The sequence below is a fragment of the Oculina patagonica genome, chromosome 7 (genome assembly GCF_052425735.1).
Source record: "Oculina patagonica isolate OP01 chromosome 7, crgOcupat, whole genome shotgun sequence".
Taxonomy (NCBI): domain Eukaryota; kingdom Metazoa; phylum Cnidaria; class Anthozoa; order Scleractinia; family Oculinidae; genus Oculina; species Oculina patagonica.
In genome coordinates, this window is record NC_135764.1 from 14,848,463 (window position 1) to 14,869,334 (window position 20,872).

Consider the following 20,872-nt stretch of genomic DNA (forward strand, 5'->3'; position numbering starts at 1 on the left):
ACCTCCACGTTCCCTCTAATAGAAGCCATATGTTTCTGTACAAAGGCTAAATTTAACCCATGTTGAGGATCCAGCGAAGGAGAAATAAACTCCGAGCAGAATTATACAAGATGTGGGAGCAAAACCAAGCCGCAAGTCCCGCAGTCGTCGAAATAAATTACTGTAGTTGATAATTCGTAATTACTCGTTTATATTCCAATGTAACAAATGACTCGAAGCCCTTCTAAGATGATCAGCTATTCAGACTGGCGATGCCGTCCCGCTAACCAAATCACAGATCTTGGAAGGAGTAAAAATGGGTTTGACCTTGAGAAAGACTCCTATAATATTAGACTCATGCCGACTGTAAACGCGCTGTTCGAATCTTCGACGATAAACACCACACTTTGAGCTCGTAAATTCCAATTAATATAAACTGGAAAATGAAAGACGGATAGCTGGCTGTTCTAATGATGTAATGGGCGTCAACATATAATCATCCAGCAAACACATCCGGCAGTTTTAGCCGAGTTTTACGCAGCACATCCAAGCTTCCCGTGAAGGAGATGCCAAGTGACTCGCTCAAAACAACATTCCACAGAACGGATGCTCCATAATTCGACGTGAACTTCCACACTTGCAAATCGCCGATACAACCAGTAGCTGCAATGCAGCCGAGTATAACCGTCAATGGCTTGTAATTTGCTAAATCTGGCAGCAGTTTGCGGAGTAAAACCTCCAATTTCAACAACTAATCTCTCTCGGCCTCTTGCTTTGCCAGCGCCGAGCATAACCTGTCACGTGACCATAAATTCCGATCCTTCCTTCAGACTGACTTGGAAATGAGGCTGGAGTAATAAAAGATGGCGCGGATGTCAAATTTCATCAAATTTTGATTATTCCTTCCATTCTTTTAATCCACTTATTACGCGTTCCGCTTTTAAAAGGGACCGTGCCTCGCATTTTCGACACAAAGCCAACGGGCGTGAATTACTGGGTACTTTTCGTGACATTTGACGCTTAGTCAAATCAAAACATTGTTAGGAATATGACACCGCGACGTCATTCAAAATGTGGCTCACCGGAAGTGGGTTAAGATAAGATAAGCAATCAATTTCGAGGATAAAAATTTTTCTAATTGCCACCGCAAATAGCCTGCGATATATTTATTCATATTTTTAACAACTGAATAAGAAAATTATACATTTTACCCTTAACGTTTCATTATTTTTGTGTTCTAACTAGAAACCTGTGGACTTGTAAGGCAATTTCTCACTGATAAATACAATCTAAATCTTGTAAAATTACTTCCTGCTCTGTTTTGGGATCGCTCAAGAGTAGAGATTTATTGAGGATTTATATACGTCACGGGTGCGGTTGGAGCCACACCCCAGTGAGACACCACTTTTAGCTCTTATCAGCGCGCACAAAATTCTTGCTAAAAGATTAAAGGACCTGAAAATTAAAAAGCCTTTGAAAATTGAGGGGTCATTGAGTGTCATTGATCCACGCACAGGTTATATTTAGTGCAGTTAGGGACGCGTTTCATAACTTAGATCATATCACTTCTTAAATCTTTGTAGATCACTGGTCTGCTCACAAGACTGCAAGAAGTGAGAACTTCCCTTGTGGAAGATCCTGGTTCTACGTACGGGATGGAATTAACGGTCTCTAATATTCGATAACCTTCACCGTTCAAGTCACGGTTTGTCTGGTAGCCTGTTCCAGTGTTCGGTTACTTGGGGAGCGGCGCGGAATACGAAATGCACACGAAAAACGGCGAGCGATAAAATTTGCCAGGGGCTTGGGGCGAGGGAGCGAAAGATCCGTAAAAAAATACGGAATGACTGAGCTTTTGGTTAAAAAAAGGTCACATGCGTTCCTTCGACGCGTCTCTCCGACTAAATCCCGTCTTTTTTTTTATTTTCGCTCGCCGTTCTTTGCGCCGAACGCATGGAACAAGTTATGTGTCTGGTGACCTCCCCAACGAGTCGATATCGCGACTTATCTGGGTGCTCCTTATCCCCGTCCTAATGATTTTACATGCGCTTGGTTGACATTCCAAAATAAAAGTGACGGGGCAGCCCCTGTCAGAAATTATGAAAGGAACCTCCATCTAAAAAGACCACATCCTCTTTTTGTAGGTGTTACTCCAAGTTGCCATTTAAGGCAACTTCGTTCCCAGGGATTTTCCCTTGGTTTTTGAAGGGAAAAGCCCTGGAAATTGCATTTAAGGAAGAACATTTCCAGTACAAATCATTAAGTGATGACATAATTAGAGCAAAAAAGTATAATTTGTTAAAAGAGCACTGCCACGGCATAATTAGCAAATTTTAGCACTTTTTGGAGCATAAATTGATAAAATTTAGTAAATATGGTGTATTTTCTACAGAAATAAATTAAATGTAGGTAGTATCAGGAGCCATAATCGATTATGGCTCCTGGTAGTATGTTCTTGCAATGCGTGTTTTAGCTATACAAGTGTGATTGTTAAGTCGTTGGAGGCATTTTACAAACGGTTCAGAGATGCGAGCAGCTAATTTGGAGAGCTGACGGCCGAGACAAACTGCCAGAAAACACAAATAAATTTACAACAACAGTTAATTTGAAAAACATCATAATTTGGTGTCGTTATTGCGCGCCTCTGTGTACAGCATCTACGTCATTTTGTGAGCATAATTTCGGAAATCGGGAGCATAATTTGGGAATTCTGGCAGAATTTTGGCATAATTTGGCAAAATAACGAGCTCTGCCAGTAGCATAATATGCCACTTTTCGGAGCACAATCCGCCAAAGCCTATCTGAAGTGGTGGGTTTCTTGTCTGGTTTTGTTTCGTTACATTTCCGCGTTCAAGTCCAGTGGCGGATCTAGGGACCCCTCCTTACTTTTGGAAAAGGACTGTTTTTTTTAATGACTGCCACCGCTAAAAGTTGTTTGGGTGTACAAACACACAAAAGGGCTCCACCCTTATTTCAAGGTCTTGATCCGTCACTGAAGTTTTTCATTAAAAATAATTCAAGATGCTCTTTTTTGAATGGGCTCTCAGAAGAAACTTAGCTGGTGAACAATAAAACGACCTTGGGGGGATATAAAAAAACGAGCCGCTGAAAAAAAATTCCTCTGCCCCCCCCCCCCCCCCTGTAGCATACATAATGAATGCAGCCTAAATACTGTGCGTAAGTAAAATTAAGAATAAGCCTGGGGGTGGATGTGCAGTACTTGCCTGCTTGATCGAGAAAGAAAACAGCATCCGAACTTACTTAACTTTATTTATTTATTAACAGGTTTCCAGCATAACTAGTGTTGAAGGTATACATAAGCCGAGAGTCAAGCTCCTGGTGTTTGAACCCCGGGCTGTTTAATTATGTGATATACATTACTTACATTGTGCTTATTTAACATCTAATTTGTTACTTTACGCAAACTGAAAATACTTAAATTAAATCTTTTCCGAGTCACCTTCTTCGATTCCATCCAACCCTATTTTGAAATCTTTCTCCAATAGCTTCGCTTTTAATTTTACTTTTCTCCTGTCTCAGAAGCAAGTTATTTAAATTGTGCTTTCATTAGTAAACTTGACTGCACCTCAAATATGCAGTTAATTATCAAAACTCTCCTTTTAAAATGAACAATGTATATATTATGTTAAATGATAGTTTTGTATCATATTAAAATACAGTTTCGCAAAAATAAAAAAATGTGATTATATTTACATGGAAAGCTTATCACCCAAAAATGTTTCTTTATTGTTTATCTTTTCATCAAAAATTGTCATTAACGCGTAATAAAACTGGAATTAGAACTGTTGTGTACGCAATATACTTCACAATCAAGCATTTCAAGTAACTGTTGAATAAATGTCTAAAATACTGAAGAAATTTCCTAACCAATTTCCTAATTTTGTAGCCTGCAAACAGGCTCTATTCGGATGAACCGAGCAATTTAGCCAGCTCACTCGCTCGCCGACTCGTGACTCGTGGCTTCTCCGCTCGATCGCACGGTGCCCCCTACGAGAGCCTACTCCTCGCGAGCTATTAACCTAGTAAAGGAAAGGGAAAAGGTTAAGTCTGCGTTCGAGCGTGTTGCCCGTCAGGCCGGAGCTTATTCCGGTTTCAGTAGCATGGGAGTATTTCAACTCCCCCATGGGATTTTGGGTGTAGTTCTAGTCTATCGCGTTACCCCCAGCAGTAAATTCGCCGGTACCTATTTATACACCTGGGGTGGAGAGAGGCACTATGAGAGTAAAGCGTCTTGCCCAAGAACACAACACAGTGCCCTGATCAGGGCTCGAACCAGGAAAGCTCGATCCGGAGTCCAACGCACTAACCATTAGGCCACCATCCCTCCTATAGTCTAGTGCCGAAAGTGAATGTGTGTACATCAATGATTTACATAATTAGTTTGAAGTAATCGAGTTAGATAATCTAACCAAATCAGAACACAGATTGTGCTCACAAAGACAGCCAAGTTCAAGCCTATCACCAATCATAATGGTTCACCTAATGTACCACTCATTGGCACTGCTCCATTATTTCTATCCTAACATATTAAGTCTTTCACGCGTTTTGTTAAATTTGTAATTATTTGATCTTTTTTTGTCGCTAGATAGCCGTTACTGGTGTTTACTTTTTTAATTGTCTAATAATATTTACAATATGAACGTCCGATATGTCGTGATTTGAAACGTTTACTTAACAAAATGCTTAGAACCTAAAGAGGATATTTTATATAAAATAATCTTCAAATCCTGCCATCGTCAAAACGTTTTCTCGGGTCGGTAAAGACATCTGATTATTAAAACTAAAGAAAAAGGTCAATGGGGATATATGATTAATCTTAAAGCGCTCGATTAAAAAAACGGACAGCCAAAAATTGAGTTATCATGTATCAACAATCAGTCGATTAAATGAAAATATAACTACATGTCATATATCACGAAACAACACAAAAAAGAAAAATATTTATACTTATAGAAAGAACGACACTGTCGACGCTCAATTTGAAACCGTGGTCTTGAGTACTTCAGTTATCTTGTGACATGATGAGGGGAAAATAAAGTTCCTCGTGACCAGCGCCGTCCTGAAATGAGAAGAAACATAACAAAAACTTAAAAAAAGCTTTAGCCACAGTAAACAGTTCCTATACTTTCCGAATACAGTCAACTCTCTCTTAACGGACACCTCTATAAGACGGACACCTGGTTATGGTCCCTGTCATTTTTCAGTCATTTTACTGTAAGAAAACTCTCTGTAAGACGGACACCTCTCTAAGACGGACAACGGACACTTTGAAACCGCCAACGGACACGCACAAAAAGTTATTTTTTAGTAAATAATACTTCAAAACTTGTTATCGACATATAGCATAGTAGGTCAGCGCCTTTAGAATACCAAACTTACCAAAAACAATCCGCTAAAATGCATTACTTCCCTGCTTAAACTTGTAGATGGGCACCAAAGATTTAGTTTTCTACTTACAGTATTACCGTTTGTTATAACAAACAAGTCGAATTTCTGATATTATTTTTGTTCCACTTTTATTATAGGTTTTGCTTACGTAAGCGACTGAAAACAGACATGTACTATTCGTTGTGCATAGCCGTTTAGCTTTATCGTCTCAAAATTTATGGTGTCACGTTACCTCGACTCTCTATAAGACGGACACCTCTCTAAGACGGACAGTTGGAGCCAGTCCCGACGGTGTCCGTCTAAGAGAGAGTTGACTGTACTGTATATACGGGCAAGAATTTTAAACCATGGCAGGTCTATGAGAGGGGCCCGCACCCCCACCTTAATTTTAGGCCAAATAGAGGCCCGTAGGACCGAGAAAAATTATTTTCGAGAGCGCCCCCCCCCCCCTTATTCTAGGGTCTTTACGATCGGGCCCCCCACTTATCTGAAGTTTTGGACCCGCCACTGTAAAGTACCTTCTGAAATTATTTTTTCCAATCTGTTCGTGCCGTCGTTGAAAAGGATGACCGCTCGCGACTTGTCTTTCGTAGGCTGTGTTGTAATTTAAAATAACTCATAGGTCAAAATGATTTCAAACTAGTTTGATTTGTGTTTCCATTTGTTCCTAATTCATACCATAATCCTTAAACAAAGGAGAATACAAATCAAACTAGTTTGAAATCATTTTGACCTAAGACTCATTTTAAACTATAACAGTGCCTAAATGGATAGAGCGGAACTCTTATTACCCCTAAATTAGCCTGATGTTTCTTTCGAACGGATGGATGAAACAGAACGTTCGAATTTTGTACATAAATGCATTTCCGTTTTGTTACTTATTCCTTTTGGAAAAGAAATAACCAAATGGCAGAGAAACTTTGTGGAATTTAGCAAATCCGTCGACCTTAAAAATAATGCTCGGTATCCGTACTTTTTTTATAAAAAAAAATAATGATAAAAAACGGGAACCTGTTACAAACCCTAAGTTCAACTCCCATCCTGGAGGAAAAGGGTGTTGCCTTGTCTCACCCCTCACCCGCAGACTAATCCAGCATGGGTAAGCCTTCCGAGAGCACAAGGCTCTCACCGCACAACAAGACACAACTCTGGGCCCTTATATGACACTTAGGTTACGAAAGAGTTAGAAGAGCGTAGGTGTCATCGGTAGGGAAAGTCATAATAACTTACCTCAGAGGGAGGCTGTCTTTCTTAGCTGGCGGAAGATTCACTAGGGTATAGAAAATGAGTCATACATAGTGGTATAATTTTAATCACAAATCTTCTTATTGTTATCACAAACAAAAACAGCGGTCCGAATTATAATAACACTAAAACACATTCTCATATACCCTTGTCTCTGACCTTTTCTTTTTATCTTTCTTCTCTGAAGAACAAATAACCTCAACAACCAGGTAGTATCTAATTTAAAAATGTCTCCAGTGCCAATAATAGGAGAGGAATGCAATGTTGAAATGGCGTCCAGATAGTTTCCCTGTTTTACTTAAATCTCGAATTTTTTTGGACGTAAATTCCCGTTCAAATATAGTTCAGTTCTTCAGATATAAAAAATCCCCTTAAGAAGGAAAAATTCTTTTGAAGAATTGAACCCTATGTATGCATTTTTTACGGTTTTTAACATTTCTTTAGACGTCATAGAGAAGTGTTATACTCACCTGGTTTGGCCCAAGTTCAATGTGACGTCATCGCCAATCAGAACGAATGGAGCCCAGTACTTCGCGTCACTGAAGTTGTCAGATTCTCGCAGACATTTCATGGCCTGGTTAAGGGACCTGCTTGTACTTTGTCCTTCCAAAAGATGTTGGTAGAAATGTTTCATAAACATTTGCGTGGCCTCGTCGTCAATCGCCCACAGTGACACGACAACAGAACGAGCACCAGCTCCTAAAAAGGCTCGTGCAATACCAACCACACCCTCGGCTTTTATCTCCCCTCGCCCGCTGTGACAACAGCTTAGGACAACCAGTCGTGCTCGCAATTTCGCATTTAACACATCTTTCATCGTCAAAAGAAAGTCTCCCTCTTTAGGCTTCTTGGACAATCGCGTGGGATTAGGCGACAAAACAATTTCACCAGTTTTAGCACAACCATGTGCCGCAATGTGCACTAAAGCAGCCGAGTTTAGCCTGCTTAACACTTCGGCCTTTGTTGCTTCTTTTCCAGTGAGAGGGTCAGTCTGCAGAATTTCCCCGATCATTTCTACCTCCAATTTGGCACACGGTAGCGGATCGACCTTCTTTCCCCTGATACGAACATCTTCCACCCAGGGATCGCCAACAAGCAGCGCACCAGTCGTACTATGCTGCCCTTCCGTACACTCCGCCATTAGCTTCAAACTGGTTAGAGAAGGAATTAGCCGAATACTGAAAGTTTCAGAGAAGTACCTGGAATGTTTATCTTGAAGTGCGGCAAAAGGAGCAAAGTACAAAGGACCGTCAGGCACAATAGTCACTTCGCCAACTTGTATTAATTCTGAAATGGGACTGATGACCACGTCATATAATAATTTCAAAGCATTTTCGTAGGATTTCGATGATGCTGAATCTTTCTCTTCAGGCTTCTGATCAAGCGCCTTTTCCTCCGTTAATTCACGATCCAAGGAGCGATTCTCACACCTTGAACTTTCACGGACACCAATGTTCTGGTACACTTCTTCTATTAGCCCCTTTAAATCTTTATCGCTTTTCTTTTGTACAAAATTAAATTGCTTTCCTTTTTGAAGCACCCAGAAATTGATTGCGTCGCTGCCAATTGCTATAAATACTGTCTGGGATAAAATAAAATTCGATATATCAGAGATTTCTTCCATCTGCTTTCCTGACCCGGACTGGGTCAATTCTAAGCCATACTGTGATTTCATAAGATCCATTAGGGCTTGCCCGCGTCCCCGTTCAGCTGTAAAAAGAGCTTCGACGGTCTTGTGTTGTTCTAACTGAAGCATCCATAAAGATGTATAAATATCTTTATGATAATTTCGGAGGCTGATTTTCCAATCGTCTTTCCAATGAAGGAGATCTCTGATTTTATCTTGCAATCTTACACTTGACTTCCAAAACTCTTCAGCTTTATCCCAATCTCTCAGAGAGTAGTAAGCCAAGCCGATGTTAGTACACGCCGAAGCTTCCCCTGATATGTCTTCGACTTCTCTGGTAATACTAAGATGTTGTTTGTGGTACTTAAGGGCTTTTGTAAACTCACCGAGAGAGTTGTACGCAACACCAATGTTACCGAGAGCTTTACCAACTCCAGCTCTGTCTCCAAGGTCCTTGGAAATAGCAAGGCTCTTCTCGTGGTCCTCTATGGCTTGTCTGTATTTACCGAGAGAGTGATGCACAAGGCCAAGGTTACCATACCCCTTTCCTTCTCCTTCTCTGTCTCCTACGTCTTTTGCAATGCTAAGATGTAACAGGTGGTTTTCTTCAGCTTTTTCGAAATCACCGAGAGAATCGTAAGCAAGGCCAAGGTTACCATACGCTTTTCCCTCTCCAGCTTTGTCTCCAAGGTCAATGGCGATGTTGAGATGTTTTTGGTGGTACTTTGCAGCTTCTTGAAAGTTACCGAGAGAGTGATAAACAAGTCCAAGATTAGTATACGCAGCTCCTTCCCCAGCTTTGTCACCAAGGTCCTTGGAAATACTAAGGTGTTGCTGATGGCACTCTAAAGCATTGTTGAAATCACCAAGACAGTAATAAGCAATGCCAATGTTAGCATATGTCTTGCCTTGTTCAGCTCTGTTTCCAACTTCTTTGGAAATGCTAAGATGCTGCTTGTTGAACTCAAGGGCCTTATTGAAATCGCCCAGAGAGAGATAGCAAAGACCAATATTAGCATTTGCACGCCCTTCACCCTCTCTGTCTCCTAGTTCCTTGGAAATACTTAGATGAAGCTTATGGAACTCTGTGGCTTTATCGAATTCACTAAGGGAGTAATAAGCGAGGCCGAGGTCACTACAAGCCTTTCCTTCTCCAACTCTGTCTCCGAGGTCTTTGGCAATACTAAGATCTAGTTGGTGGTACTTTAGGGCTGTTTGGAAATCACCGATAGAGTAATAAGCAACTCCAAGGTTACCGCAGGCCTTTCCCTCTTGAGCTCTGTCTCTGACTTCTTTGGCAACACTTAGTTGAAGCTGGTGATACTCTAAGGCTTCTACGAACTGACAAAGGGAGATGTGAACAAGGCCAAGGTTACCAGCGGCATTTCCTTCTCCAACTCTGTCTCCAACTTCTCTAGCAATGTTGAGCTGTAGCTGGAGGTACTCTAGGGCTTCGGTGAACTGACGAAGAGAGTAATAAGCAACGCCAATATTACCATATGCACTTCCTTCGCCTGCTCTGTCTTTAGTGTCCTTGACGATAGTTAGGTGTAGCTTGTGGTACTCTAGGGCTTTTACGAGCTGACCAAGAGAGTAATAAGCATTGCCAAGGTTGCTATAGGCTATTCCTTCCTCAGCTACGTTGCCAACGTCTTTAAAAATGCTTAAATGCAGCTGGTAGTACTCTAGCGCTTTCTTGAAATCACGTAGACGAAGATATTTTGTGCCAAGCCGGCGATACACATGTCCTTTTGTAGCTCTGTCCCGTTCTTTGTGTATGGTTTCCTCACCAGGGCCTATCTGCAACTGTGAAAAACACGATTAAGCTTATCCAGATGTAGATTTCGATTTGATTTTAATTTTTAACTTTTCAGTGAGGTTTTCTGTTTATATTTTCTATCATCCAGTTTTACAAATGTAAAGCCGAGTAATCTCAAATTCTACAAAACAACCCGACCATAGTTAATTGATTTTTTTTATTATTTTTTATTGATTTCCACACATTTCTTTTCTCATCATTGTTACATCATTGTTACATCATAGTTAGACAATAGTTTTCCGGAATAAAGTAGTTGCTCCACGAAAAAGCGGCATATAAGTTTTGTTCTAAATCAAGTCACGGTGGTTTACGTCATACCACAGCAGAAAAGCCAGAGAACTAGAGAAGAATACTGCAAGCTAGGACGAGATACAACTTAAGCTCGACCAATATGTACGTACGTATTCTACTGAAACGAAAAATTTACATTTAGTACAACGTCTTACCTTGTCTTCCGCCGTTCCAGTTTCTGAATTGTTCTTTAACTTGTCTAGGCATGTGCCTTTTGCCTTTAGAGACACGTTCCTTAGTTCAATCAACGTCGCGTTTTCTCCGTCATTCTTTTCAAAGTTAAGTAATGTAACTTGATTTTGACCACTCATCTTGACTAAAAAATATGTTGCTCATGCAGTACACGTAATTGAGCTAATATCCTTCTACAATTTTTCGTACAGTGTAACGTTCCCGTGCTCTGAATAAAGTGAAAATAATTACATCTAAGCTGTAAAACAAAGGATACTGCTAATCCTTCATCACACCACGTGATGGCTTCTTCAAGCAAATTCAACTTCACACAGGCGCTTGCTCCTAATATTGTCATAAAGAAACAATCACTCGATACAGAGAATCGCCAGAACCTTACATGATTTAGTTGCTATGCTAATCCACAATTTGTTACTCTGTGCTTTCTATGAAATTAAATGCAAACTAACTTTACGAATGAACGCTGGGGACCGGATAGGATAAACAAAAATTTCTCATTAAGAAAAAGTGACTTATTTCACCTGTTTTTATTGCCTCAATGTAGGTTGGCTGTAGTTTTCGTGCGGCCTCCGCATTATTCAGGGCCTCGCGATAATTCCCTGCGAATGAAATTGAAATATTTAAACAATTTTAGTCTCACTCGTAGATACTTGTACTGTGTGAGTACAAAATGAGGAAAATTAAAACTAACAACATGCACACAAAAAAAGGTCAGTTCAACTTGGCAAAACGAATGGGGAGGCAAAATGTATTTTTCCCATGGGTCCCGACATAGCAAAGGCACTTGCATATTAATAGATCCATCGACAAATTATAGGGTAGACTGCTCATTTAGTGACAAAACAGGAAGAATTACTCTCATTACAGTCAATATCAATGGTTTAAAAATGTCATTCTTAATATTTACGCACCAAATAATCCATCCGAACAACTAGAATTATACAAGAGCTAATAATTGTATTATCGACAAATCAGTTGACAAACCTTGTTGTTGGAGGTGATGGAATGCACGCACAAAAAGACAAAAAAGGCGGAACACCATGGAAACCACACATTTCAGTCAGCTTCTTCTATGACAATGGAAATTTTTGAAATAGATATACAAAGAGTTCATCACCCCAATTTGAATATATATTCATATGTATCCAAAGCTTTAAACGTCATCTAGATTGGATTATTTAATTCAAAGAACTTGACAAAAATTTAAAGCATCGGAATACTAATCAATAGCACCAGATCATAAAACAGTTTTCGTTCATACCAACAATTCTCCAAGGGGACAGGATCTGAAGTTCAATAACACCTTACTGAAAGATGACAGTTATATTTTAAAATCCGCGATCATCCCCGAACGTGAGAAGATGCCGAAAGAGAAGGGAAATTAAAATGGAATCGTGACAACACCATCTCTGCTAAAAGAAAAGGAGAGCTGAAAACGGGAAGTACAAATCCCAAGCGACTGGAAGAGAGACATAAATGTAACAGCGACAGAAGAGAAAGAGAGACGACAACCAAAACAGAGCAACAAAACGAAGAAAAAGGGCGCGCGGGAGGGAGAGCGGCGACAAACAGAAAAGGAAAGGAACCGAACCACAGCGAAAAAGAAAGATGAAAGAGACCAGACCAAGAAGAGAACGGGGGAAACAGAAAAAGAAAGGAAAGGAAGGAGAAGAAGAAAATCTCCAGGGAAGACGGACACCGCGAGAAGAAGGAGACGAGCCAACAGCGAAAAGAACCAAGGAGACAGAAGACGACCGAGAAAGACACACCAAAGAAGAGCAAAGCGGAAAGAAGAGACAAAGCGACAACGGGAAAGGGGGGGGGAGAGGGAAGTATTGGAGAAAGTGGCCTGAAAGAGGGGTGCGTATAAGAGCGAATAAGCCGAGAATTTGAATTGAGTAGAAAAAGTAAAGAAGGCGGGAGTGGGAATACAATGTATGGGCAGAGGAAAAAAAATAGATGACTGGAAGGTTGGCCAATAGTATGAGCATTTACACTCAACGAAGTTCACATAAGTAGTAGTATGGAACAAAAGGAAAATAAGAAAAGACAGGAAGGGTGATATAAAGGGGTAGATAGTTGAAGATACAGATGAGTTAGATTCGTTTGCAAGTTAGTAAACTACCAAAAGGACAGGAAATTAAAGTCAGAAGCAGAATTTAGGCAGGACTTGAAAACGGACATTTAAAGTTCAAAGGAGAGTAATTTCAAAACGCTCCTAACAAGGGACGTATGGAAACAAAAGAAAGTTTTGGAGACAAGTCAACTAGAGGAAAATCAAAAAGAAAGAAAGGAAAAGATATGCTACTAAATAATAAGGACACCATTCTTCCTACCGGCCAACAAATGGAGAAAAATGATTCATATTGGGGGCACTTTTAAGTTGAAAGAGTAAAGAAAATAAATTGAAAGAATCCCTACAAGTCTACAGATCGTAGTCACTAAGAAGGAGTAACCGTTTTGGTATAAAGATGAAATTATTGGAAAGACATTGAGATACGTTCATTCACTGCCAATTTTCAAAAGTTTCAAAGGAGAGTATTAATGTTTAATAGCGTGAACAACTCCAGTCACCATCCATCTGTTAAGAAACGTTATTCGTATTTCTCCCGCCCTCACTTGAAAACAAAATTTAAGAAAACTATCCTTTATGCGTATTCTTTTGCCAACAAACTGCATAACAGACCAATTACTCTCTCCGATTATTTAATAAATTACACAACAAGTATAAAATAGAGAAGATAATTAAGTTTACCTTTTTTTAAATCTTAATTTTTAAGATGCCCTTCTCCTATCTTCCTTTTTTTTTTTTTCGCATTTTTTTCTAAACTTAATAGTGCACTAATTATTGTAATGTGATTTATTGTATTGTGTAATAGTGTATACCGATAATTGTAATGTATAATGTTCTGTAAAAACAAATGAAAGTATTGTATTATGTGTATAATAGCAATAAAAAAAAAATAAATAAAAAAAAAGGTCAGTTCTCACCTAAACAAAAATGGGCAGTCGCTCTGTTTGTCAACAGTTTTGCATTAAGATTCTCATTGTTACAGTTTACTTTGATGCCTTCACTGTAGCAGACAATGGCGTAGTTATACTCTCCCTTTCTGTACTCGTTATTTCCCTCGTCGTTGTAAATCTCAGCAACTGCTGACTTTGCTCTTACTAAAGAAAACAAAGAACAGTAAGAGAGTAAAGTTTCTTGCCCAAGAACACATCGCTTAACAACCCCGGCTAGGACTGGAACCTAAACCGCTCAATCCGGAGTCCAGCGCGCTAACCATTTGGCCACCGTGTCTCCCACTACAGTCAACTCCCGCCTTGCGGACACCTCGTTATTACGGACATCCCGTATTACGGACAGGAGTTCAAGTCCCGGCGAATAGAGCTGTTTTCAATTGGGTATTGTAAAACCAAAACCAAAGTTATTACTCCGGCCAATCACAAAAGACACAGACCAACCAGTCAGCCAATCAAAACTTGAAGCAAACACATGCAGCCGGCACGAAGCGCGGGAAAACATGCGTGAGCGAGTCGCGATTGGTTTCGGTTTTACTTCCGATTGGCTAAGAAAGTGGCGCGAGATTTTTAAACCAATCACTAAGCGTAGTAATGCAAAACCAAAGCAAACACAAATTACTTTAGACACTCAAGTGAAAACCGCTCTAAGAATTACTGAAAACATCTCCCGCTATAACGGACTTTCTCTATTACGGACACCAAGTTGTGGTCCCGAAGGTGTCCCTTATAGTGAGAGTTTACTGTAATTAGAAACAGAGATATTAAAGTATTTTTTCTTGTTTAAATAATGTTTTGAAAAGCTTATATTTTTTGAAAAGCAGCACTTGTTTTCCCAGATTGATATTGGCCTATTCCAGTTGCATATCATGATTTATTTTTCGTACCTGTAGATGATTCGTCTGAAGGATGTATGACGTCACTTGTATTTTCAGCCTTGGCTACCGAACTACTCGCCATCCGTGTTGAGAAATTTCAGAAACGTCTTGTTGGTTTGCTTTGCCTATTGTAAAGTAATTGACCGTTAGAAAAACGTACATTAATTCGCCATTTCGGGTTTGTCAGTCCCAATTCTAAGAAAAGTGAAACTTATTCGTTTATATGAGTATAAGAAAGAGTAGAAAGGCAAGCTCGAGGATAACAATTATTAAAGATGTAAAGTACAGTAAAAAACAGATATATACTTACCCTTTCGAAACGGGCTGAAATGGTTCTTATGTAATCGAGGTCTATTGAGAAAACAGGTTAAACAGGTCCTTAAACAAGTTCTAAATTACAGATTCCTAATATTTGTAAAAAACCGAATTAAAAAGTTGACACTGGCTAAAAATATTGTTTTTGGACGTTTCGGCCACTACTGTTGCCTTCTTCAGCAAGATAAAAATGCAAATGTTCAACGGCGTCCTGTTAAAATATGTAACAAATGTGTGATAAAAAAAAACTAAATGAACTTTCCGAGTGCAACAAAAGTCTCTAGAGCATTCTTAATGAGTCTATAAATTCTTAATGCTATTGTAAACGTTTGGTAGCGCTATGTGTTTGTTTATAGCGTTCCTATCTCGCACAGAATGCCAAGCTTCGAGAATTAGGCGTTGTTTCCACGCCGTTGACCTGTCAACAATTTCGACGCTCTCCAAATCTATTTGATATATGGTGTTTTGCCAACAAAGAGTTTTTGTCCAATGTTGCGATGGCCTTTGCGTGTTCTTTCATACGCGTTTTAAGCGCGCGTGATGTCTGACCAACATAAGCACAGTCACAATCGTTACACTTGATCTTATATACAATTCCTCTGGTATGCAAAAACCAATGACCATTGGATCTTCCACTTATGAACTATCTAAAAACCTCGCCAACATCTTGTCACCTCTTCAGAATAATAAATACACAGTTCAAAACAGTGCATCTTTCGTCGAAAAGATCCGCACCTTGTCAGTAGATCCCGATGAGATCCTAGTATCTTTTGACGTCGTGTCACTGTTTACTTGCATTCCGACCCACCTAGCAACCGAAGTGGTTAAAGAGAGACTGGATTCTGACCAATCACTACCGGAGAGAACCAACTTGTCCATCCAAAATATCATGGCACTTCTACAGTTCGTCCTCGACAACAATTTCTTTGTATTTCAAGGCAACCATTTCCAACAAATTTTCGGTTGTCCGATGGGATCCCCAGTGAGCGCCATCTTGGCCAATCTCGTCATGGAACATGTCGAAGAAAAGGCTCTCTCTTCGACCCCTAACCCTCCCAAATGGTGGTTTAGATACGTAGATGACAGCCACGTATGTGTAATAAGGGAACGCGTAGATGAATTCCACTCACATTGGAACATTCCTTCCACCGAGGAGGAAGTATCACGGGAAACTAAGCAAGTAGCGAAAGCCCATGTCACTAATAACTACCCTGCAAATTTTATTCACAATCTGCGCCAACCGAGTAGACAACAAGAAACAAATGATATCGATCATCGTGGTTTTGTTATCCTCCCTTACGCCAAAGGTTTTTCCGAAAGAATTGCAAACGTTCTTCGTGTCTTCAACATCAAGGTCGCCCATAAACCTATACCGTACTATCTCGAACATACTTAAAATAACCGGCACGCATACATGCATGCACAGGCGATGACGCTTTACAATGTTGATCCCAGAAATTGCAATTCTTGATTGCTTAACCACAAAACGAACTGAACATACAACGCAGATAATAAAAAAGCACAAATGAACTCACAGCAACAGAAAGGCCAGGAGATCCACACCAGTCGAACTGAAGAGTGTGACACGAGAAATGCAATCAAGTCAACCCGCGCAACAAGAATCACTACGTGAAGCAACAAGCACACAAACAACATAGATCAGCAAATCAGCAACTGGGAGACAGAATTCTGGCTCCGACAAAAGGAATACGGATACCGTCACTGATAATGGCGAGAAAACAAAGAGAAAAGATGGGAGGGAAGGAAAGAGGAAAACGAACCACACAACGAAACAGCACGCCAAAACAAACAGACAGAAGCCACCTCCGACTCAAGATACTGCCATCGGGGCCGAACGGAACGGCCACAGCAGACACAACCGGCCACGAGCACGCGATGCCGAGACGAAACACGACACGGAAAAGCAGCGAGCCACAATCCAGTACATCACCCGACCCCAAACCTCCGACAGAACACGCGGCGAGACCCAAGGACAAACCAGACAACAAGATGGCGACCGAGAACAAGGCAAGAAGTACCGGGCAACGCCCGCCACGGGCCACAACAATAGGCGTCACCGCCTAAAAACAAAAGACAGGATCGCAACATTGGACAAAAACTCTTTGTTGGCAAAACACCACATGCTTAACGACCATCAAATAGATTTGGAGAGCGTCGAAATTGTTGACAGGTCAACGGCGTGGAAACAACGCCTAATTCTTGAAGCTTGGCATTCTGTGCGAGATAGGAACGCTATAAACGAACACATAGCGCTACCAAACGTTTACAATAGCATTAAGAATTTATAGACTCATTAAGAATGCTCTAGAGACTTTTGTTGCACTCGGAAAGTTCATTTAGTTTTTTTATCACACATTCGTTACATATTTTAACAGGACGCCGTTGAACATTTGCATTTTTATCTTGCTGAAGAAGGCAACAGTAGTGGCTGAAACGTCCAAAAACAATATTTTTAGCCAGTGTCAACTTTTTAATTCGTTTCTTACAAATTTTTAACATGCCTGGCTACAAACCGAACATTTTTAGATTCCTAATATACCTTATTATAGGAAATTAACGCGTCATGAAATTAACGCGAATTTCAAAAATTCGCGTTAATTTAAGTCGCGTTAATTTTTGTTAACGTTAATTTCCGCACCGTTAATTTAGTGGAGCGTTAATTTCCGCGACCTTAATTTCCATTGTTTTGGCCTCATTTTCTCGTTACAGTCCAGACGTTCTTCAATCCAAGGAAAAAGCATTATTTTATCAGGGTGGAAATCTACCGCTATCATTGATACCTCAAAGAACGCTCAAAGTACGAAAAGTACCACGAACATTCTTTGCGTTTAAGATTATACGCCTACAAGTGTTGAAATAAACTTGTTCCTGTTGTGTACGTCGCGTTAATTTCCTTTATTTCAAAATGTAACCCCCTCTTTAGCGTTCATTTCCTTTATTAGGAAGTAATTTTTCCTTCTATTCGCGTTAATTTAAGTCGCGTTAATTTCAAACACCTTAATTAACACGAGCGTTAATTTCCTATAATAAGGTACACCATATAAACTATATTTTTTTGTTTTCAGGCTTAAGTGGTTCTTATGTATATGGTGCTTATCTGACTAAACTTTAGCCGGAAGGTTCTACATCCCGTAGGAGGTTTTTACTGTATAGCCTGTTTGCCCCTTTAATTGAAGCGGTAATGAAACAAAATAGCACTGCACTGTTCCTGCCATAAACGCATGACATAAATCGTTACGTTTAAGCCCTTACGAGGTCTTATGACCCCTTTATCGAGTGCCTGTCAGTTGGCCTTTGATATATACTTGTCATAATATGTAAATAATTGTATTAGCAATTCGCAGTTGCAATGACGCTACATATATTCAATTGAGGCCTTGAGTGATATCAACACTCAAAAGTTCAGCCATCGTGACAAATGAATAGATGCGTGCTTAGAATAATAATCAACGGCACCTTTATTTTGTTTTTTTTTGTTTGTTTTTTTCAATGTCTCTGCAATTATGTTTCGTTAAGCTCGAGTAGTTCTAGTTCACATTAGCGGTTAGCCTGGCGCCACACTTTTCACACTTCGTCGCTTTGAGTCGCTAGTGTGAACCTGATAGGGCATTGATAATTTTAGGGTACAGGCATGAAGTGGTTCTTGCCTTTATGTCGATCGCACGATGTGTACTTGGTCTTTTTTATCAAACTCGCGAAGGTTCAATTTCTCACAGAGTGTAATTGACTATTTTGTCTTGTTAGCTGAGAAAAAAGATAAAATTACGAATCTTGAATCGCATGACTCCACATCCCATATTATTTCAAGTCAGAAGCTGCAAACATAACTAACGTTGGTCACAAAAACGGCATAATCTGTAATCAAGCCAGTTCTAGGAAGTATAAAGCAGTGATGAATTTGACAAAAATTTGGGCTCAGGTGCTATCTCGTGGTGTGGGCAATCAAACGTTAAACTGGCTTAAAATTGAAAGAACTAGTGTGATGTATTTGAAAATTAAAAATCGTGGAATTGATACATTCGATAAACAATAATCCTGTGAGTTCGACATAGTGCTGCTAGCAATTAGTCCTTACTTGGGAACGTCTCTATTTCTTAGTGGCTTGAGCTCTCCAGTGGACTTTAAAGTTCTACAAATCCTCTAAGGTTAGGAGGCCATTTTATGACAGTGTATAAGTTTTGCTTCGTAGTTCGACGCAGTACTCGCAGTGTAACGTAACGAATCTAACAAATACGAAGAAATCATCGATGTTAATAAACATACCCGTTTTAGCAGTGTTCGAAGTGTTTTTTGCTAGCAAATATTATTCTTATATATGGAAGAGAAAAAGCAAATGCGATCGCTGATAGAATCGAAATTAGCGCTAGTTTTTCCGGGAACAGCAGTTCGGTTGATAGCAACAACGAGTGCAACTAAGCAAAGTCATAGAATTGCGGATATAATGACAATTTACTGACTTGAAACGCATCGAAACGAAGAATACAAAACCTTTTCGTGTAACCGCAAAAATCCAAGAGCTGGTCCAACAGAACAACAAATCCAACAGAACCTATCAACAGTTTGTTCTCGCCCGAGAGAGAGACACCCTTCTCATCTAATGTTAGAGATGGAAACAGTACAAAGCCACTCTATATCCCGCTCCACCAACCAGTATATTGGCATATAAAAATTAACATCTTTACCTGTTAAATGAGGTCGGAGTTAAGTCTTCCGAAAGTAGCAGCGAACACAATGTTCAGCAGCAACACAAATGCAAGAACTTAGCGACTTTCCTTTAGTCTCGAAAATAACATTTCAAGAATGCTATACATTTGTATTATTGTTATGCCTTACGGCACGCTTGATTTAGCAATTACCATGGTCTCTGATTCCTCGTCTTTTAGAACACACAGTGAACTCATTTCGAAGTTAAAATAAGAGTGAAGAAGAATATATTGCCAACGCAAAGCCATTTTGTAGCACTTCGCTACAGACATTAAGCTTTCGAGGTCTTAGGGAAGTGGTCATAACAAGTGTACTCGACGAGGACCCACCTTGTTTAGGGGTAGGGGGGCTATGCAGTATACCACCTGTCTGGTAAGCCAAATGGACAAAATTTATTGGCCTTAAAATTTGAGTTGAGATTTTCATATTAGGTGTGCATGAAGCTTGCCCTGCTGGAGAAATGGCACAAGGAGGTTTGAATCTTTTTCTTAGTTTCTACTCCTGATAGAGTGGGGGATATACAAACAAGACACCATCTTTTAAGGTGGGGAAAGGGGGGTACATGAAGAGACCACCCATCCTTTTGCAGAGTGGTAGGTCCTGTCTGAGTACAATAGTTTTGACCATTTCCCTTAGAGTGTTTACATCACGGTTGCAGGGATATGTCCCAGGGAGAAAATCACGTAATATTCACACCTGAAGGGACATGTAGCAGGGACGTGTTGTTAGGACTCACAGCATGTACACACACAAGAAAGTGTAGCGGGGGCATGTCCCCTCGTGTGTGCAGATAATTTTAAGCTCCGGCAACACGAGTTTTGCGGCAATTTTGTCACTGCGACATGTTGCATGGCGTTCAACTTGTTGAATTTCATTAACGAAACTTCATTTCGTTTCGCGGGGACAAAATTTTGCAGGGATGTGATGTAATGTCCCTTCGTGACAGAGGGGCGAAGCCTTTTGAAACGTGGGGGGGGGGCATCGTACTCCAAGTCAAGAACATACCCCCCAGCGGGGAGGCGCATCCCCCTACTCAAATTTCCCAAAATGTCTTTAACAGTGTCCGGAGTGTCCGTAATCGTCTAATCGATTTGTGGCAATGCATAACTAGGCAGTTCAGACTATCCTGCTTCATGGTCCTTTTGTGTTGCTCTTTAGACGTCGGAGGGCAGAAAATGTACACTCTGAAGTCACTCTTAAGAATGAGGTGCCCTGGGCTTGTGTTGCAAAGAAAAAAGATGCTTTAAAATACAGTCCTCGTGGCATTTTTTTAGCTTTTTTTGCACAGGATTCTTGTCACACGACCTTCACAAAACAAGAACCTTACTATGCACTCCAGGCATATTACTTAAAACTACTACAGCAGTACGT

General features: G+C 40.2%; 3 protein-coding genes across 3 annotated transcripts in view; 1 reads left to right on the forward strand and 2 right to left on the reverse strand.

Annotated features, from left to right (window-relative positions):
• The window catches only part of LOC144661734 (rho GTPase-activating protein 21-B-like), a 34,089-nt gene extending 33,200 nt beyond the window's left edge, over positions 1-889 (reverse strand). The window contains exon 1 of the mRNA XM_078522554.1: positions 3-889. Within this exon, the coding sequence (XP_078378680.1) occupies positions 3-29 (27 nt within the window). The 5' untranslated portion in view covers positions 30-889. The remainder of the gene's footprint in view (positions 1-2) is intronic.
• Positions 890-3,227: 2,338 nt separating this feature from the next.
• LOC144661737 (uncharacterized) lies at positions 3,228-19,565 on the reverse strand. The gene is made up of 10 exons (XM_078522557.1): positions 19,480-19,565; positions 14,772-14,812; positions 14,471-14,586; positions 13,554-13,730; positions 11,084-11,161; positions 10,819-10,886; positions 10,526-10,639; positions 7,104-10,066; positions 6,619-6,658; positions 3,228-5,059 (listed from the first exon to the last, which is right to left on the reverse strand). The coding sequence occupies exons 3-9, from the start codon at positions 14,541-14,543 to the stop codon at positions 6,640-6,642; spliced, it is 3,492 nt and encodes a 1,163-aa protein (XP_078378683.1). The 5' UTR covers positions 14,544-14,586; positions 14,772-14,812; positions 19,480-19,565; the 3' UTR covers positions 3,228-5,059; positions 6,619-6,639.
• Positions 15,393-16,172, forward strand: LOC144659230 (uncharacterized). The gene has a single exon (XM_078519662.1). It carries the CDS (start codon positions 15,393-15,395, stop codon positions 16,170-16,172), a length of 780 nt encoding a protein of 259 aa, XP_078375788.1.
• Positions 19,566-20,872: the final 1,307 nt, after the last annotated feature.